This window comes from Zonotrichia leucophrys, chromosome 3, assembly GCF_028769735.1.
Source record: "Zonotrichia leucophrys gambelii isolate GWCS_2022_RI chromosome 3, RI_Zleu_2.0, whole genome shotgun sequence".
Lineage (NCBI taxonomy): Eukaryota > Metazoa > Chordata > Aves > Passeriformes > Passerellidae > Zonotrichia > Zonotrichia leucophrys.
The window spans coordinates 104,403,091-104,419,953 of NC_088172.1; the positions used below are offsets into that span (position 1 = coordinate 104,403,091).

Consider the following 16,863-nt stretch of genomic DNA (forward strand, 5'->3'; position numbering starts at 1 on the left):
TATATTGCTCTCCTTACCCTCTTATCATCATTTCTGGCTATTCTGACCTTTTCCAGCATCTCCAAGAAGCAATGACAATACAAATCCCACAATAAACACCCCCACACAAGATCCTGGGGTTGTAACAGAGTCTTTTAGCTTAGTTTCTTGAAAAAAAAAAAAATTGACTAGAGAAACTGCATTTTCTGGCTTGGTGTGGAGGCAGCTTCGGGAAGAAGAGAGGTTTTTAGTTAGAGCTGCACTGAGGACAGAGCTCAGTCCTCTGGGGATGTTTGCTGCTGACACAACGTTCCTGAAATGGAGGTTAATCTTCCAGGGATGTTTTTTGCTTCTCCCTGGAGATAGCTCACCAAGAACCCTCAAGGCAGCAGTGATGACAGCAGGAGTGATTGCCACAACCAGGGTGACATCATTTAACCCCATGGCCTTAGATAAGTTATTAAGGACCATTCCCTAATCATGCCCTGATAAGAGTGAGTAGCTTCTAAACATTGAATAAATGCACTACTCAAGTCTTCCCAGCATGAAGTTTTTTGCACAAGTAAATCCTAGTTTTTCAGAGAAGAAATCTCTACCTAGAGAATATTCTTTTCTTCTTCTATCTGGAGTTTCATGCCAGAGGTTTTGGCTCGTGGTGCCTGAGGCTGAGCCCTGCAGGAGCTGCCAGCCCTGCCTGCATGGGATGGCTGCATGGCTGCTTCCCCCTCCTGGACAAGACAATGAATGAGGGATTCTGGATTTTATGGATTTTCTTGGGATTCTTTTACTTGATTTCTTCTGGTTTTCTTTGTTTCCTTCCTGCTCTGGACTATGTATAGTAAAGAGGCTTTGTCCCTTTCATCCTACTCCCTCCATTTCTTGTTAATGTTTTCTGAGGGTTTTTTCTCCCTTATGTTCCTTTAAAAAAATCTAATTTGCCATCCATGGATGAAAAGGCTGCTCACACAGTTTTTTAAGCAAGGGATCTAGGAAAAGCAAGGACACACTCTGTGGGACTGTGTCAGGAAATGCCTGCAGTGCCATACAAGTATTGCCTTATTGCATGCACTTGTAGGTAACGTCACCCAGCACAGAAGGGCGAGGGCTCTGCAGCAGCACAGAATACAGGGCTGCCCTGTGCTTGGGGAGGGAACAAAAACTCTATCAGCAGTGATTTTGTTCTGCTGAGATATCAGTGCAAACATTGCTATTTGTTCTTCCTCCAAGTGCAATGAATGTGACCTAATCTCTGCTTGTAAATCTACAATAGTTTAAAAATTAAATATCTTACTGCACTTGTAGACAGATCTTCCAGTTTTTCAAGGCACTAATTCCCTCCTTGCTCTAACAGAAAAACAAACATTCTTCCTCATCAGTGGCAGGTTGGCAGAGAAGTTGCTGGTCATAAGGCTACAAAAGGAATGAGAGGCAGGGACAGACAAGCTGCTGAGTAAGTCTGTGGGACCGGGGCTGTTGCTGCTGCTCATTCTCAGCATTCTTTCCCCTCACACAGGAGTAGGTGAGGACACACAGGAGCACACGGGTAGTGTAAATCAGTGACCCTTGTCTGCAGGGTGAGGCTGAAGCTCTTTGGGAAAAGAATGAGTATTCCTTGTGGGAATTCCTGGGAAATGATTCCCCCCTCTCCCTCTAGGTGCCAGCAGAGCACTAGCCTTGCTGTGAGGCGTTGTCTCCTGGGTGTATTTCAGAACAGTGTTAATTTGTAATGCTGCTTGATTACTTTTTAGAGAGGTTGGGATTTAGTTATTGTCCTGTTCAGAACAAACTCTGCATCCTTTGGAGAGCTGATGAAAAGAAAAAGCACCGGAGTTTAATCATGTTCTTTGATGAATCTGTTTCTGCAAATACAAAACATGTTCTCACCTGTGATGTATCTCTCTATTTCACAGGTAAAGAACCAACCAGAGGCTTCTTGGCAAGCAACACCTGAGCCCTCAGAGATGTCCTGGTTTGTAACTGCACAGAAGGCTTTGTTCCAGAGATCCCTGGGGAGGAGCATGGCTGTCCCAGGCCGTGCTTGCTGAGGGAGCATCATGGTTGAACTTGGGCATCCTGCCAGGAAGAGGCTGATGGAGCCTGGGATGTGCTGTGAGCTCCCTGCCTTGGGCTGTGCCACCTCCCAGCTGGCCATTTAATGCCTGTCACCCTCTGGCCTGGGACTACTGAGAAGTGGGATCCCTTCTGGTGCTGAATGGATCAGGCTGAAGCACCTTGTCCTGCTGCTCTGGGCTTCCCCACATGCCTGCTGGCAGGGCTCTCAGGGCCTGCTCCTCCAATGGCACTCATTGCACCAAAAGCCAGGTGTCCTTCCCTGCTCCCCCACAGCCAGCAAGAGTTCTGGCCCTTAAAGGGCTTTTTATTCCTGTATGGAGGGCATCAGCTCCATTTCCCAGAGTGTTTCTGCTGGCAGAGACTGAGACTGTGACTGGTTTGCAAGTGCTCTTAGAGATGGAGCATCGAGCACCTCTGCCCTGACAGTTAAGAGATGCACCCGCAGGCACCAGTGACTGTTGTGGACTCTCTTTGCTTGGACTGGGTTTTTGGGAAGAATACAAACACAAGTGAATGGAGAAGGACCTGAGATAGAAAAGACACAGAGAAAGCCACACAAGCTGTTCAAAAACTGAATTTCAATGCTCTCTGCACTTCCCCCAAGTGATCTTCCTCTCAGAGAAACAGAACAGGTGGAACTGCGTAACAGTAAGTGAAGTTTTAGTTATATTTTTTTAATATGTTGGCTTTTGATAGCTATTAAAAATTGTTTCAGAGACGTTTGGGTATTCCAGCCATGCTGCCAAAGGTTAATGATTTGAATCTGGAGGTACAAACAGGATTTGTTGTTGGGTGCAATCAGGAAAAGGGGGAGGAACAAGTGGGCGGAGCAAGGCGGGGCAGCTCCCCAGCGTGGCTTTATCGGGAAACTTTCCGTGGTTGCTTTGCTCCCCTCACTGCCCCAGTCCTGAGCAGCTCTCTGAGAGCTCCCTCCGCTGGAAAGAGTTCAGCTGGTCATTACTAAAATGAATCCTGGTGAAAATACAAAGTGGTAGTAGCAAAAAAAAAAAAAAAAAAATTCTGCATTTGAAGCACTGATACTTCTAATCACTGATACTTCTCATAGGTGTTGATAAATACAAATCCTGTTTTTAACCCTGCTGCTACATCTCATACATTCCCCTTTCCACTTGTGGAAGGGTTGAGTGGCACTCAGAGAGAGGCACTGCCCTGGCTGGGGCATCTGTGCTTCAGGATGGCTCATCAGCTCAGATGGCATTGGGCTGCTTAAGCTGGAACAGGTGGGGATTGTGGGAGCAGGACTTGTATGTTTGTGTGGCTCCCACAAAGGGCACTTACATGAATGGGAGGGTCTGATGTGTTCCCTTGGTTGTGAAATTCAGGAGAGGCTGGCTGAGAACTGGTTGGAGAAATTGATTGTGATGAACTTCCTAGCTCAGTGATTATGAGCTGGTGGTAAGAAATGTCCTCCCAATACCTCACACTTTAAATGATGTCCCCTTGTTTTGGACTAACTCATATTTAAGTTGAAGCAATCTTTATTTTCAGTTGCAGTATTATCTTTTTTTCCCTGCCCTTCTCTGGAGCTAATCTTTGAGACAATATAAATTGCTCTTCAGAAATCTCTTATTTTGCTTTGTTTCTGGTAAAACCAAACGCCCCAGCCAAGGTCTCCTAGAGCTGTGCTGTACAAACAGAAGGGAATGGATGATCTCTGCCCCAGTTTGGGATCATGACTCTTTGGCTCACTTGCTCACTTCAAATGACAATCATATGTACCCAATCACTGAATCCTTGAGAAAACAAGGAATTAGTGAACGGGTACATATTCCTTGAAATCCTGGCAGGAAAAGCCAGGCCAGAAATAAATATAAAAACCTAGGTCCAAACAGAGAAAACTCTGAACTACCAGAATGTGAAAATAAGAGATTTTCAAAGTGAGAGGTCACACCATCCTGTCTTCTTCATTTGCATTTCACTTCTATGAGGAGTTTGAGTCCTGGGGCTCAGCCAGACTTGGGGCACACATGGCAGGAGTCTGTGTCTGTCCAGTGATGGTCATTCCCAGAGGACAAATTCCCAGGAAAGAACTGCAAGCCCACAGTGCTGACAAAGGAACAAGCCTCCTTCTGCCACATACAAAATGAAAGCTCTTGGGACATCAGAGAACACAAATCTAATATCATAAAAACATTTCTTTACTACATGTTGAAAGTTCATTCCAAAACAACAAAAGGAGTTAATTTCTCAGGCCAAACACTGCAGATGGTAAAGAAAACACCGAGATCCATGTCTTTAACAAAAAATCAGAATGTAGCTCTGTGGCTTTTATTTCAGTAATACTGAAAGCATTACAAACCCCAAAAGAATGGAACAGGGACTCTTTTACACATTACAGCACCTTCCCCTCAGAGTCCAGGGGGTTTATGCACTGTGTCTGTACAGCAGCAGGAGAAGGCAGCTCCTGGAACTGGAGCCTGGGGAAATACCAGATTGGGACACCTCTCTGGATTCCAATGGCAAGCTCAAAGTTGGGATTGTCAGCATTTCTCAGTATTATTGTACAGAAATTGGCACCCAAGAGTTCATTTGAAAGGTGTCTGCAGAGCTGTCTGCTGCTAGTGCAGGGGATTTGGGTTTTTCAAGCCTCAGCAGCACACACATTCAATTGCTTCATTGCTTGGCTCTTTGCCTCTGTATGAGGTAAATCAGCTGCTAAATCTGTAGATGGGACGGATGATTGGGACGGAACATCCTCTCTGCCTAAAATCCACTGGGAAGCAAATGTCAACATGCTGCCCTCCCCCTTGTGTGGGTCACTGTTGGGGGCTCAGCTGTGGACAACATCATAAAAAGTCAGAACAAAACAATTACCCCTGCCCTAAGGATTCCACACAGTCTGTGACTACAATTAAATTTCATGTTTCTTTGTCCTGAAGTTAGGTTGATCATCTGCATTTGCTTAGAGGAGTTAGATCTGCACAACACCTTGTCACTGAGCCCCCTCACTCCTTTCAGCTATACTCTCTCTATGGATAATACCTTTAAAAACTGAACCCCCAGCTTTGCTCTGTGAGTAAAAGCAGAGTACATCTTGCTAAGCTTAATGCACCTTGGATTGCAGCTCTCCTCTGACTGTGCTCATGAGAGATACTGGAGGCAGACAGCTGGCCAGGCAGCCTCTCACTGGGTGAAATTCATGCTACTCTATTTGCAGGTGATTACAAAAACAACTTTTCAAGGTTGGCGTCCAGGCTTGCTGCTGCTTAGCACAGGAACAGGAGTCCAAAGACTTTTTTCTGGTTGACTAACTTCATTATTAGTTTTTCTCTTTTTTTTGGTGGTTTTCTCTCCCTTAGAAATGTCAGGGTTATGGAATCTGCTGGTTCATAGTTTTGCTGAAGGACACTTTCAGAGTCTCATAAAAACACACCAAGGCGATGGAGATAGTGAACTTTGATTGTATAGAACAATCACCCAGAGCTAATTCGTGGTCTGTACTTTTAAGGGATAATCAAATGCTGGGTTCTTGTAGGAGACTAAGTGTGTGCCATACTGCTCACTCTGAGGCTTTTTACACGCCTTGCACAGACATACAGACAAAATAATTGTGGTAATGAGAAAGAGTCCACTTGCTGCAGACAGACCAGCAAAAACATACTTGTAGCTGGGTTTTGTTTTAAAGCTGGTGCACGAATTACCTGGAATTTCCTGGCCTGTTGTGGTCTGGCTTGACCCTGCCTTGTTGGAGGCAGTGACACAGATGTGGTAGGTGGTGAATGGCAGCAGGTTGTACAGGGTGTACTGCCTGGCCGTGGGGTAGATGTTGTCCATGACAAACTGCCTGTCCTCGCTGTCTTGGGCACGAAGCATCAGCTCATAGCTGTGAACAACGGAGTTTGGGGCACACCAGCGGATCTGTGCGGAGCTGTCGGTGACCTCAATCACTGCCCTGAGCCTGGGGGGGTCTGGAACCTCATCTTCCCTGGAAGTGCCAGGACATGAGCACTGGGATATGTTCTGGAGCTCCTTGCACGGCTTCTGCAGGTGCCTGCAGGGATCGTAGTCACAGGCAGCCTGGGCTGTCTGCACTGGGCCTTCCTCCCTGGGCTCTTCATAGTCGTAGTCATCGGTGTAGTGTGGGGATGGCGTGGTGGGCACAGCCCTTGAGGGGGCGCTGCTCCTCGTGGGGTTCAGCTCTGGGGGGCTCGTCTGGGGGGCACCTTGCCTGGCAGGGGTGGCAGAGGAGCGGCTGTGGTGGCTGGTGCTGTGGGGGACTCCTGTTCCTCCAGTGGAATAGGCACTGGTGCTCTGATTGAGTGTCCCTTCCCGAGGGAATGTCATGTGAGTTGTTCTGAGCTCTGTCTGGAGCTGTTCTGTTCCAGCTGGACTTGGCGAGCTGTGGTCTGGGGACTGAGCAAAGAACTCTTGGAAAAAAACTGGGAAGGAGGTTACAGATGCCAAGGAAGGGGGACTGCTTGTGGGTTCAGAAACTGCCTCCTCCTCGTGGGAGGAACTGTTGGCCTTTGTTAGGATGGGCTCCGTTGGGTTGGATGCTGCTGTGCTCCTTGCATCCCTCTGGATGAGGGAGCTGGTATGGATGTCTTTGGTTAGCATTGGGTTGGATGCTGCAGTGCTCATGATATCCCTCTGGATTAGAGAGCTGGTATGGGTGTCTTTGGTTGGCATTGGGTTGGATGTTGCTGTGCTCCCCACACCCCTCTGGATGAGGGAGCTGGTGTGAGTCAGATCTGTGGTCAGCAGGGCTGAGTCTGTTACTGCAGCAGAGGCATCATGGCTGGAGAAGCTGAAAGCATCACCCTCAGGAAGGGCTGTGTTTGAGTCGGGCTGTGTAACGTTGCTCTCTGACTGACACTTGTTGTAGAGCTCCAGCAGTGAAAAAGATGTTGAAGGTCTGCCCGAATCTTCCTGGGATGTACAAAAGGTCTCCCGAGCCCTGCAGAGGGAAACCAGAATAGTCAAGGTCCAGAAGAACATTACAGGTTTCTGTTCTGTCCAGGTTGCCTGGACTGGAATTGGTGACCTGCTGTCAAAACCATCTTTATGTTAGTGAGAATGTGAAACCTAGACCAAAGCTAGATTGCCTTAACAACAGTCCAGCCAGCTTTGCACAGCACTGCCTGTGGAATTTAGCTGGAAGTGGCTTTGTAAGGTGCAGGGATATCTATGCCCGAGGGGAAGTGTCCTTTGGTACAACAATGGCTGTGAACTTTAGCAAAGGGCACCGGGATTCAGCTTGTTTTAAAGGGTCAGACTTTAATGCAGCACTAACAGAACACATGCAGGGAGCTGTAACGGGATTCCCGGGATTCCTAATCCATCTGCTTTAGGCAGCTGGAGGTGGGCTGATGCGGGACTTTTCAATGACTAAGATCGAATTCCTTATTTACTCAGCCACTGAAATTCTGGTAAAGAATGCAACTGCTAAACCCATCCCGATGAAACAACACTGTCTAATTTCAACAATCTACTTCCCTGCTCTCAGAGAGATTTGATGACAAATCTTCTTGGTGGCCTTTGAAAAGAAAGAGAGGCCATTTATATGCAAATATTTCCTTTAACTGCAGCTTACTGTAATTAGTCTGTAAAACTGAGGGGAGCATGAAAACAATAGGTGAGAAATGGTGCTATTTGCAAGGGGTTTTGTTGGCTGCCGGTGGTGATGTAAGCTTTGCAAGTAGCAGGGTGAGGAGAAAATAATTTGTTAAAGATCTTCCAAAGTTTCCCAGTTTCTGTTCCCAGCTCTGGTACACCAAGACAGCTCATTTTCTATCGTTAGCTAATATGGAAACATGTGAAATATGGTCCAAAACAGGAAGAAAATACTCTCACCTAAAAGTAGAACCACAGCCAATAACACCTTATGCTTTGTCCCTGAAAGGGATATTATTTTGCGTTTCTACCTCTTGTGGAAGGGAAGAACACACCAGGAATTTGAACAGCTCAGTGAATGGTGGTGAATGCCTGGTCCCCAGAGCACTTGCACACTGAGGCTGTGTCTGCAGAGCATTGCTCCATCTCCTGAGCTCACTTACTTTTGCAGAACAACTTTCTGGGGCGTGGACAGCAGCCAGGAGAGCCGGCAGCTGCACAGCAGAGGATTCCCGTGCAAGTTGATGGTGATGCCATCCGATGAATTGGTGTTCCAAGGATTAAAGGAACTCAGGTTACAGCTACAAGAACACAAATGCAATAATTAAGAAATGCTGAGGTACCTTCCAACGACTGGAGTGTGCTCAGTATCCCTTACCCTCAGTGTGTGTAGGGCACAGAGCAATATTCCCAGTTCCCCTGGCAGGGAGCAGTTATTAACCCACCACCCTGCACTCTGCATGCTCAGAAGATGCTCTCTTCTTTCTAGGACTTTAATTCCTTAAAGTTTTAGCACTTTGATTTTTAGCACTTTGAACTGGCATTCCTGCAAGTGTTGGAAAGTGCTGTGTGAATTCAGTGAGGCAGTCAAGGGGGATGGAATCCATAGGATTTTTGCTTTGTATGGGTTTATTTTCCTGAAACTGGTTTCTAGGCACAGGCAGTGCTCTAGTGTTTGTTTTCTGATATGCTTATATCTGGGTCGCTATTATAAAAATGTTTCAAAGTGCTCTCCAGATTTTTTCCTTTATGCTGGCTGCTCTGTGGGCACTTCACCTGCTCCTATTTTGATAAATCAGTTTCAGACTTTTGCCCCTCCTAGTATTTCAGGTATGTGGTGTACCAAGAGGTGCTACCCCTAGGATGAGGACTGAAACATTGCTTTTACTAATGATGAACAAGGAGCTATATTAAACTCTCTCACTAAAAGTGGGACAGGGTTTTTGTCCGCTTCTGAGCTGCAGGTTTTGGAGAACTGTCAGCACTCATCCTGGCAGAGCAGGGAACCCTCAGAGACCTGCTTCTCCTCTGATGGGATTTTGCCCTTGCAAGCCTGGTCTTTAGCACAAGCAGGGTTCAGTGGATCTCTGCTGATCCAAACAGCCCTGGGTGAATTCATTGGATGGGGAGATAAGGCAGAGGATGGGAACACAATGGATGCAACCTCAAGCAAACAGTTAATTGTGCTGTGAGCCCCAGGCTGCCTCTTTGGGCTGTATCAGCTCTATCAGGCCAGATCACAGATTGTACATGGCAAAGACAGCAAGCCCACACCTCCTTCCTAAATCTGATAACAAACTGTTCAATTCAGCTCCCAGGCACCACCGGCTGTGGGGCAAAGGCAGCATGATGTGGGGAAGGACAAAAAAACCCAACTCACTTCTCAAATGAGAGATGGCTCAGGTGAGGAGCACTGTCAAACACCTCTGTCTGCACAAAGCCCAGGGAATGGGAGTCCTGACAGTGCAGCTCTCGGAGACCAGGCAGGGACCTGAGGAAGTCGCTGTTGAGGCTTCTTAACCGTGGCATGTTTGTCAGGTAAAGTGATCTGAGGCTGGCCAAGCCTCTGGCCCACTCTGGTCGAACTGAAACAGAAAATTATTTACAGCTATTGCCTGAACAGAGCTCTCCTGTGGATTTCTGCCTAGAAAAAGGGTTTGAGTTCATAGATATGAAATATCTGTCACCTTCTGCAGCTATTCTCTTTGGGAAAGGAACAGAACAAAAGTCAATACACTGGTGTGTGAACACTCATGCAGCTGCATTTCTGTAATAGTCCCCACAGGTCAGGCTGTCGTAGGGCAGAGGAAAAGAGGGGAAAATAGGACAAAGCTGATAAGAGATATGGAATAGACTTCTTGTTGGGTGAGATTAAATGAACAAGGATTTCTCAGCTCACGAAAGTGGTCTACAAGGTCGTGACTGGTGCAAGAAATGCAAATCACTTCTTTCTCTTAGCACGGGAAAAAGCCAAGAGGCATGAAACTGAAAGGATGGTCTTGTATAATAGGGCCTTTCTGTCCCATGACTCAGTAGGGTAACTCACTACCACAAGACAAATTAGTCAAATTTATGGAGGAAATTTGGTGGTGCAGCTGTTTAATGTGAGTTGAAGTGAACCTCCAGCTTGAGGCCCTGGCCCTGCCCCAGGCTGAGAGCAGCCGGGCAAGGCATCTCACATCTGTGTGTCCCAGCACCTCAGGTACAAACTGAGGCTGGCAGGGCAAAAGGGAGAAAACGTCCTGTGGATTGCTCGGGGCAGGGATTGTCCCTCCCTCAGCGGAAGTGTTTGGGCTGTGGATGGCACAAAAAGCCTCTCTGTGCTACTGCAGTGCAGCTCTGAAAGCTCAGAGTAGCTGTGGGGACAAAGAAAGATTTCAACAGCCTGTCTGGAAAGAGAAACTAATTTCCTCCTGTGCTTCCCAGAGCTAATCCCGGGGCTGACAGGGAGGTGACTGTCAGTGGCAGACAGTGGGATTAGGATGGAGGTGGGTGACTACCCTGGGACAACCCCTCCTGTCTCACGGTGTCTGGTCTGTGCCCTTGCTTTGGGAGGCTGCTTTGCGTGAGTGCCTGGAGCAGCTGTGGGCAGCTTTCGGTGTGGGGTGGGGTGCTCCCCTGCACTCCAGCCCAGCCAGGATGGGAGCCATGGTCCCAGCACGGCTTCTTCTCCCCCGGCCTGACCCAGCCCTGTGCTTACAGAGGGAACCCCAAGAGACTTACTTGTCTCAAGAAAGGTCCTGCTCAGATCAAGCACCTCGATGGAGTTTCCAGGCCTGTCCATGGCCTCGTGGGGATCTGTGCTGATGGCAAAAGCAGAGTCCCTGATTCCCCTGCTGGCATCCTGCCCCAGCAGCGTCACAGAGAGGTTCAGGACCTGCAGCTGAGGGTAGCAGGAAAAAGCCAGTGGCTGGATTTCCATCAGGGGATTGCCAGCCAGGGACAGCCACCTCAGGTTGGGCAGGGCAGAGCCGAGGCAGGATGGCACAGATGACAGCTTGTTAAAACTCAAGTCCAGCTTGAGGAGACTGCTGAGGGTTTCAGATCCCCACCTCACTGCCCAGAGGTGGTTGTGCCTCAGCGAGAGGACACGCAGCTGGGGCAGGTTTGCTATCTCTGTGCCATTCACCTCCTGCAAGAGGTTATTGCTGAGATCCAGGCTCTGCAGGGCCTCTGGAAGGCAGACTGGGAAAGCTGTCAGGCTGCTGTTGGTCAGCTGCAGGGTGATCCAGGTCCTGTTCTTCTGATCCTCACAGGACATGCTGGTGACATTAACATTCTCCCAAGTGTCCTCCTGAGCCAGCTGGAAAAAGGTGGTGACATCCCTGGAAGCTGCTCTGCTCACAGGGCTGAGTGCTGTGGTCCCCAGCAGCAGAGGGAGGATGAGCAAGGGGGACAACATCCTTCTCCGAGGTGCCTGTAGTTTGCAAGGTCTGTTTCCTTTGTGTTTCAGGGAGGGGAAACAAAACATCGACATTTAGAGCTAAATTAAAATCCCTCCAGTCATCTACAAACTATTTAAAAGAAAAACAGTTTATAAACCCTTTCCTATTATATCCAGACAGTGGTACAGTGATAATTAATAGCTCTTCTGTAATTAAGCCTAAGCAAACATGAATCCTTGGGGACAGAAGTATCATTCAGTCTTAGTCTAAGTGTGCCTCCAGTCGTTCATGCAGGGAGCATGAACCAAGGGAGCGTGTATCCCACACCTGTCCCTCAGTGCCAGCAGGCTGTCCTGTGCTGTGTCCACTTTGGGCAGCCCAGTGGGGAGAGTTTTCCAGTGGGGTGATGCCCAAACAACCAGAACTGTTTTCTGTGAGGCTGTGTAAAGCAAATGAATGGATCCGAGGACAGAGGAGAGTTACCAAACTTTACAGCCCAGAACCCCAAACTGGGCAGCGTTGTGTAGAGTGGGCAGGTAGAAGCACCTTTCCTGTGTAAGGAAGGACTTTCCTTTCCCTAGCAGGAGCTGGAACAGAAAACCCAGGGGCTTGTGTGGGCTCTGCCAGGGCAGTTCTGCCCCGTTGTGAGCACAGCGCCAGTGGGGACCCACAGGGATGTTTGGGCTCCTGAGGAGCGGGCAGCGCCCCCGAGCCTGTGTGCCAGGCAGGGCTGGGCCTGCTGTGGGTGAGAGGCACAGGCAGGCTCTGCCCGGCCCAGCTGCTGGGAAAGGATGCACTGAAAATGCAGCTCCCGAACCGCATTTCAGTGGAAGTGGTCAGAAACTGAATATGCTCCTGGATCGGGGCCCCAAAGGCCTGAGCGCCAAGAAACATGTTATTTAGTGTTACAGCTGCCTCCGTGCTTCCTCCTCCTCCCACCCCTGCTTTGGTCTTTCTCAAAATAAAAAGTCCTTAGTGACTTGTGCGGGGTCCCCACAGGTAATGTGTGTCATTAAGGAAGGAATTAACCCCAGCCCCAAACTCGTGCTTTCCTTGTTGAGCTGTCTTTTGTGCTTCCCGGCAACAAAATGATTTCTCGTCCAGAAATATATTACAGTGTAGGGTGGTAACCGAAACCCCACGGATTATGAAATATCTCAGACTTATTCCAAAGTTTAATTGCTCCTCGCTGTTCCCTGAATGATGCCAGGTCTTGCCCAGACCGTTATCCTTTGCTGCCATCCCAGGTTTGAAGTAGGGATCAGCAAAATAGTGTGCACCGGAGCACCAAAATAATGTGTTGTGTTTGCCTGTGTGCTTTTCGTCAGGCGGAACCGGGCAAGATCCGAGCAGCAAGATCCGAGCAGCCTCAGGGCTTCCCGGCCACCGGGGCCGCTGGATCTCCCGCTCCGCAGCACATGGGCAGGGAGAGGATGGGAGGAGTTGGGCTGCTGTATTCCAGTCTCAGATTTAATGTTAATCCTTGCCTCTAAACCGCACCCGCTCGCACGTACCTGTCCGACAGTCCCGGTGCCTCGCTCCGAGCGGCTCCGGCTGCTCGGCCCGGCTTTTATAGGCTCGGGGTGACTCAGCCGGCCCCGTGAGCTGCCTCTCTCCCGGCCCGGCTTTCCCTGCTCCCGGCTCTGCCCACAGGCTCGGGCGAGGTCTGTTCCAGGCTCGCTCCCCCGCATCCAGCTTTGAGAGGGGGCGGCTCCGGGCAGCTTTCCCCGCTCCTTGGCCCTAGCGGGAGGTGGGTGGGAGGGCTCTTATTTCCCAACACTCACGCAGGGCTGCTCCTGTCTGTCTTTGTCTGAGCAGAGGGGGGTAAAGGGAAAAGATCAGTGTCAATAGTCCCGGCTCTCACGTCTTCCACCGATGGGGGAGGGAGGGGAATTGTTGTGCTCCTTTGTTGGCAGGTCAGGATGATGTAAAGCTGAGGCTCTGCCTGCTGACATGAGCTTTGGTCTCTCTTTAGGCGCCAGTGAGGGGCTTCAAGTGTTTGAATTTCTAAGACTCTGGCTCTTGGGGAGTAAATTCTGCAAAAGTTCAAGCAGGACAAATTACTTTCTAAGGAGGCCCTTAGGATATGTCAGAAGTGAAACTCTCACCTGCTCCTCCCGCAGAGAGGAATTCTCTGTGCGGATGGAGAGGGCGTAGGGCACCTCGCTCCCCGTGGGACGGCCTTTGGGAGGCCTCTCCTGCTCCCGCTGTGCGTGGGCTGCGTTCTCTGTCCTGCATCTGTGTACCACATGGCTTGGGACAGTTCCCTTCCCGCTACTTCCCTCATCGTTTGCTGGATAAGTAAAACTGACAACAGAAACCATCTCCCACTGAGGGACCTGCCCCGAGCTGGGCTTTTCAGCATTCCCACAATTCTAACAATAATTAGGTCGAGAGCAGAGAATAAAGTCAGGGAAATGATCCCAGAAAGGGACGAGTTGATGGAGATTGTTCCAAAGTAAAAGTTAAGGGTGGTTGTTCTGTAGCTACTGCAGGACAATTAATTGTTAAAATTTCCAAGGAGAACAGTAGTCAGTGCTTTTTCTTTATCGGGGCAACAAAACAGATCCCTGACATGAAGGCAGCACCGACCTGTAAACTTCGGTGCTAAAGTGCAGATAAAGGCCTTGCTTGCCCAAAATCGTTGAGTCTGCAAGCACACATTAGGCAGCCCTTATCTCCTGACCGTGTGGGTCATGGTGAGCGTGGGGAGAGAGCCTTGAAAAACACCAGAACATCGCAGAACACAGATAGGGGCTTCAGCAGGACTCTGGAGCCACGGCGTTCCCGCGGAGGCCAGCGAGGCGCACACGGCGTTCCCGCGGGGCGGCTCCGGGGCACACGGACGGTTCCTAACGCGGGGCTGATCCCACCGCTGACCCGGGCCGGCACGTGCGGGCCCGCAGGTACCTCCGGCTCAAAGGGCAGGGCGGAGCAGGTTACAAAAATCTGAAGAATTTGGTGCAAGGGCAGGAAAGCCCAGCTCCAGGCAGGCCCGTGGAAACCCTGCCTTCCCTCTGGTTTCACAGAGCTGCCGGCTGCGGCACTCCTCTTTGGGAAGCCGAGGAGCAGGGAGCTGGCCTGGCTTTGCCCTGGGTTATTAAATACTTGTGATTGCTGCCCTTAACTCAGTATTTACAGGCTGTGAATTTTCATTGCTTATTTTAGGGCTATTTGCTATCTTATTGATTTTAATATCTTACAAAAAATACTCCAGGAAACTCGGGGAGCAAAAAGCTGCTTTAATTTTAATGAGTTGATCCTTACTGACTTCATTTTGGAGACTGAGTTGAGCAGACTGTCAGACTGGGAAAAGGGCTGCTCGTTTTGGTGAAGGTGGAAGGGAGATGGAGGTTTTCTTTGCCCTGAGGCCCTTGATTTCTGAGTGATACAGAGAACCTGTTGCAAGAGGCAGAGCACCCTTGGAAAATGAGCTTTGGTTATTTTTATTTTCCATCTTTGTTTCTGCTTTTTTCGTTGGCCAGTTTTTGTGGCAGGTATTGTATTTTCCCAGCTCTTTGGTTAGCTGCAAAGAGCTAATCTCTCATCATCTGAAATATTTCTGCCGTGGTGCTACATACAGGTACTAGTGGAGGTTTCCCAGGGCACGCAGCAGCCCTTGTTCACCAGGTTCTTTGAAATATCTGCTAACAGCAGGCAGAGATTTCCCCTTTGTGATTCACTTTGGCTTGTTCTCATGTCGCCTTTTATTCTTTTTTCCGCTTTTCTGAGAGTTTCGGTGACAACCTGAGGGAGCGTTAGCAAGGGCAGGCGTTCCCGTCAGCCTTTTCACACGGGCCCTGCAAAGGGAGCTGGAGCAGACGCCCCCTCCCCGGGGCGTTCAGGGCTGCACAAAGCCCCTCTGCCCGCAGGAATTCTCGCGCTGAGCCTGCATTCCTCAGTGACACCGAGATAAGCAGAGCACCAGAAGGTGAGGACGGTACCAGGCTGTAAAGTTTAAGAGGTGAATGTTTCTTACTGGCCGCGATCCAAGTGATGGTTAAGAATGAAAATATCCTGAAAAAAAAATCTGGAGAAAGGCTTTTAAAGGCAACAAAAGAACTGTTTCACGGGTCTGTCCACAGAGCAAGCACAAGCAAGACATTTTCCTACAGAAAAGGGGAGAGAATGGAAGAACAGGATTATTTAGCCTGAGGTTTCAGAAAACGATGGGGTGTGTGTTCTCCTAACCCCGGCTGAAGGCAGTGGTGAAATCCCCAATGGAATTTGATGTAGGAGCAGCAGGATCCTCTGACATCGGCAGTGCTTTACCCTGACCTGGCTTGGGTTTAGTTAAGCACCGTGTACAGAACAGGGTTGCAGCTGAGAGGAAATGCAAGTTTCCTAAAGGTTTGTTTTCATCTAATAACATTCCTGCCCAGGATTTCATCTCTGTATTGCAAAACTTCAGGGGAGACGCCCCTGTCCTGCTTTCACTTCACTCTTTCGCTCATTCTGGGAAGCCTCTCCCACATCTGTGCAATTGATAACGTGGTTTGTGCAGCCCACCTGCTCTCAGCCCTGTGTGGGATGAGCTCATGGGAGCCGAGGGTGATCGAGGATTGCACAAATTGGGGAGAGTGTGGAACTGCACGTGCTCTGAGGGAATGGCCGGAGCCTGGTGGGACGTGCTGGGTGACATGGCTGCGATGGAAGGAGACTCCAAGCCGGGGCTGCTGCAGGTGTTGGGCACAGCAGGCTGGGACAGGCCTCTTCTCAGGTGCTGTCTGCCACATCCAGCCTGGAATTATGGAAGTGCAGGAATGCCCTGGGTCCTGCCTTCCCACTCCAACCTCTGCAGGAAGGAGTCTTGCCACTGAAACATTTCCTCTTTGTAGGAAGAGGAGCTGCAGTCACATGCAGCACTCAAAGCAGCTGGATAAAAACAGTTTCCTTTCCCATCTGTTGTGAAAATGCCTTGCAAAGTGAGTGGGGCAAGGAAAAGCTACAGCTGAATGACCTGAGGAAATACAGAGAGAGGGCATCAGCAGGGGATCACTCTCTTAAACCTAAAATGGCAAAGGATAGGGCTTCCAGCCAGCCAGGATGAGCTGGCAGAACTCCTCCTTGCAAAGCAGCAGTGAGGGATTCAGTTGAAAGGCAGTGACACATTGGGTAAGATTGAAGGAGGGGCAGGAAAGAAAATGGAAATATTTGCTAGTTTCTCCGAAATCCCAGCAGAGACAGCTTGCAGTGCAAGTGAACGTGCTTGTTTGGCAATGGGATGAGCCACAGTGTGCTAATGAGAGAGCTCTGCTCACATTCCCCCATCCCTGCATTCCTGTGCTCAGCTCACGTAGGCAAGTGGCAGCTCCAGGGCCTCCCTGCAGCGCTGGGGACAGGCTCTGCTCTGAGGGCCCACCTCGGGCTGTGCCTCCCGGGGAGCAACCACAGCACTGCCAACGAGGGGCTCCGGGCAGCCATGGGCAGCATCCTCACTGCAGAGCCTGGCTGGACACTCATCTGGGGGGCAGCTCTCTGTGGAAGAGGTGCTGGCACTAAAATGGGCATTTAGCTCTCCCATGGCACCCTGAGCAGGCTTTTAATATGGCCAGTGTTTGCACTTGGGTGG

General features: G+C 49.6%; 1 protein-coding gene across 2 annotated transcripts; it reads right to left on the bottom strand.

Annotated features, from left to right (window-relative positions):
- Positions 1-4,190: 4,190 nt before the first annotated feature.
- LRRN4 (leucine rich repeat neuronal 4) lies at positions 4,191-12,944 on the bottom strand. 2 transcript variants are annotated; one of them, XM_064709801.1, is made up of 5 exons: positions 12,806-12,944; positions 10,630-11,339; positions 9,287-9,491; positions 8,070-8,207; positions 4,191-6,970 (listed from the first exon to the last, which is right to left on the bottom strand). In XM_064709801.1, the coding sequence occupies exons 2-5, from the start codon at positions 11,306-11,308 to the stop codon at positions 5,497-5,499; spliced, it is 2,496 nt and encodes an 831-aa protein (XP_064565871.1). In that variant the 5' UTR covers positions 11,309-11,339; positions 12,806-12,944; the 3' UTR covers positions 4,191-5,496. The 2 variants fall into 2 exon arrangements, with proteins under 2 accessions (XP_064565871.1, XP_064565870.1); XM_064709800.1 differs by having other exon boundaries at positions 10,630-11,346; positions 12,806-12,935.
- Positions 12,945-16,863: the final 3,919 nt, after the last annotated feature.

What these genes read in the sequence shown, in the direction of transcription:
- LRRN4 (XM_064709801.1), bottom strand. Translation starts at nt 11,308, where the DNA reads ATGTTGTCCCCCTTGCTCATCCTCCCTCTGCTGCTGGGGACCACAGCA. An exon ending in CAGGACCTTTCTTGAGACAA is followed by an intron (nt 9,492 to 10,629) that starts GTAAGTCTCTTG and finishes TTTCTGTTTCAG; the next exon opens with TTCGACCAGAGTGGGCCAGA. An exon ending in AGCCATCTCTCATTTGAGAA is followed by an intron (nt 8,208 to 9,286) that starts GTGAGTTGGGTT and finishes GTGTTCTTGTAG; the next exon opens with CTGTAACCTGAGTTCCTTTA.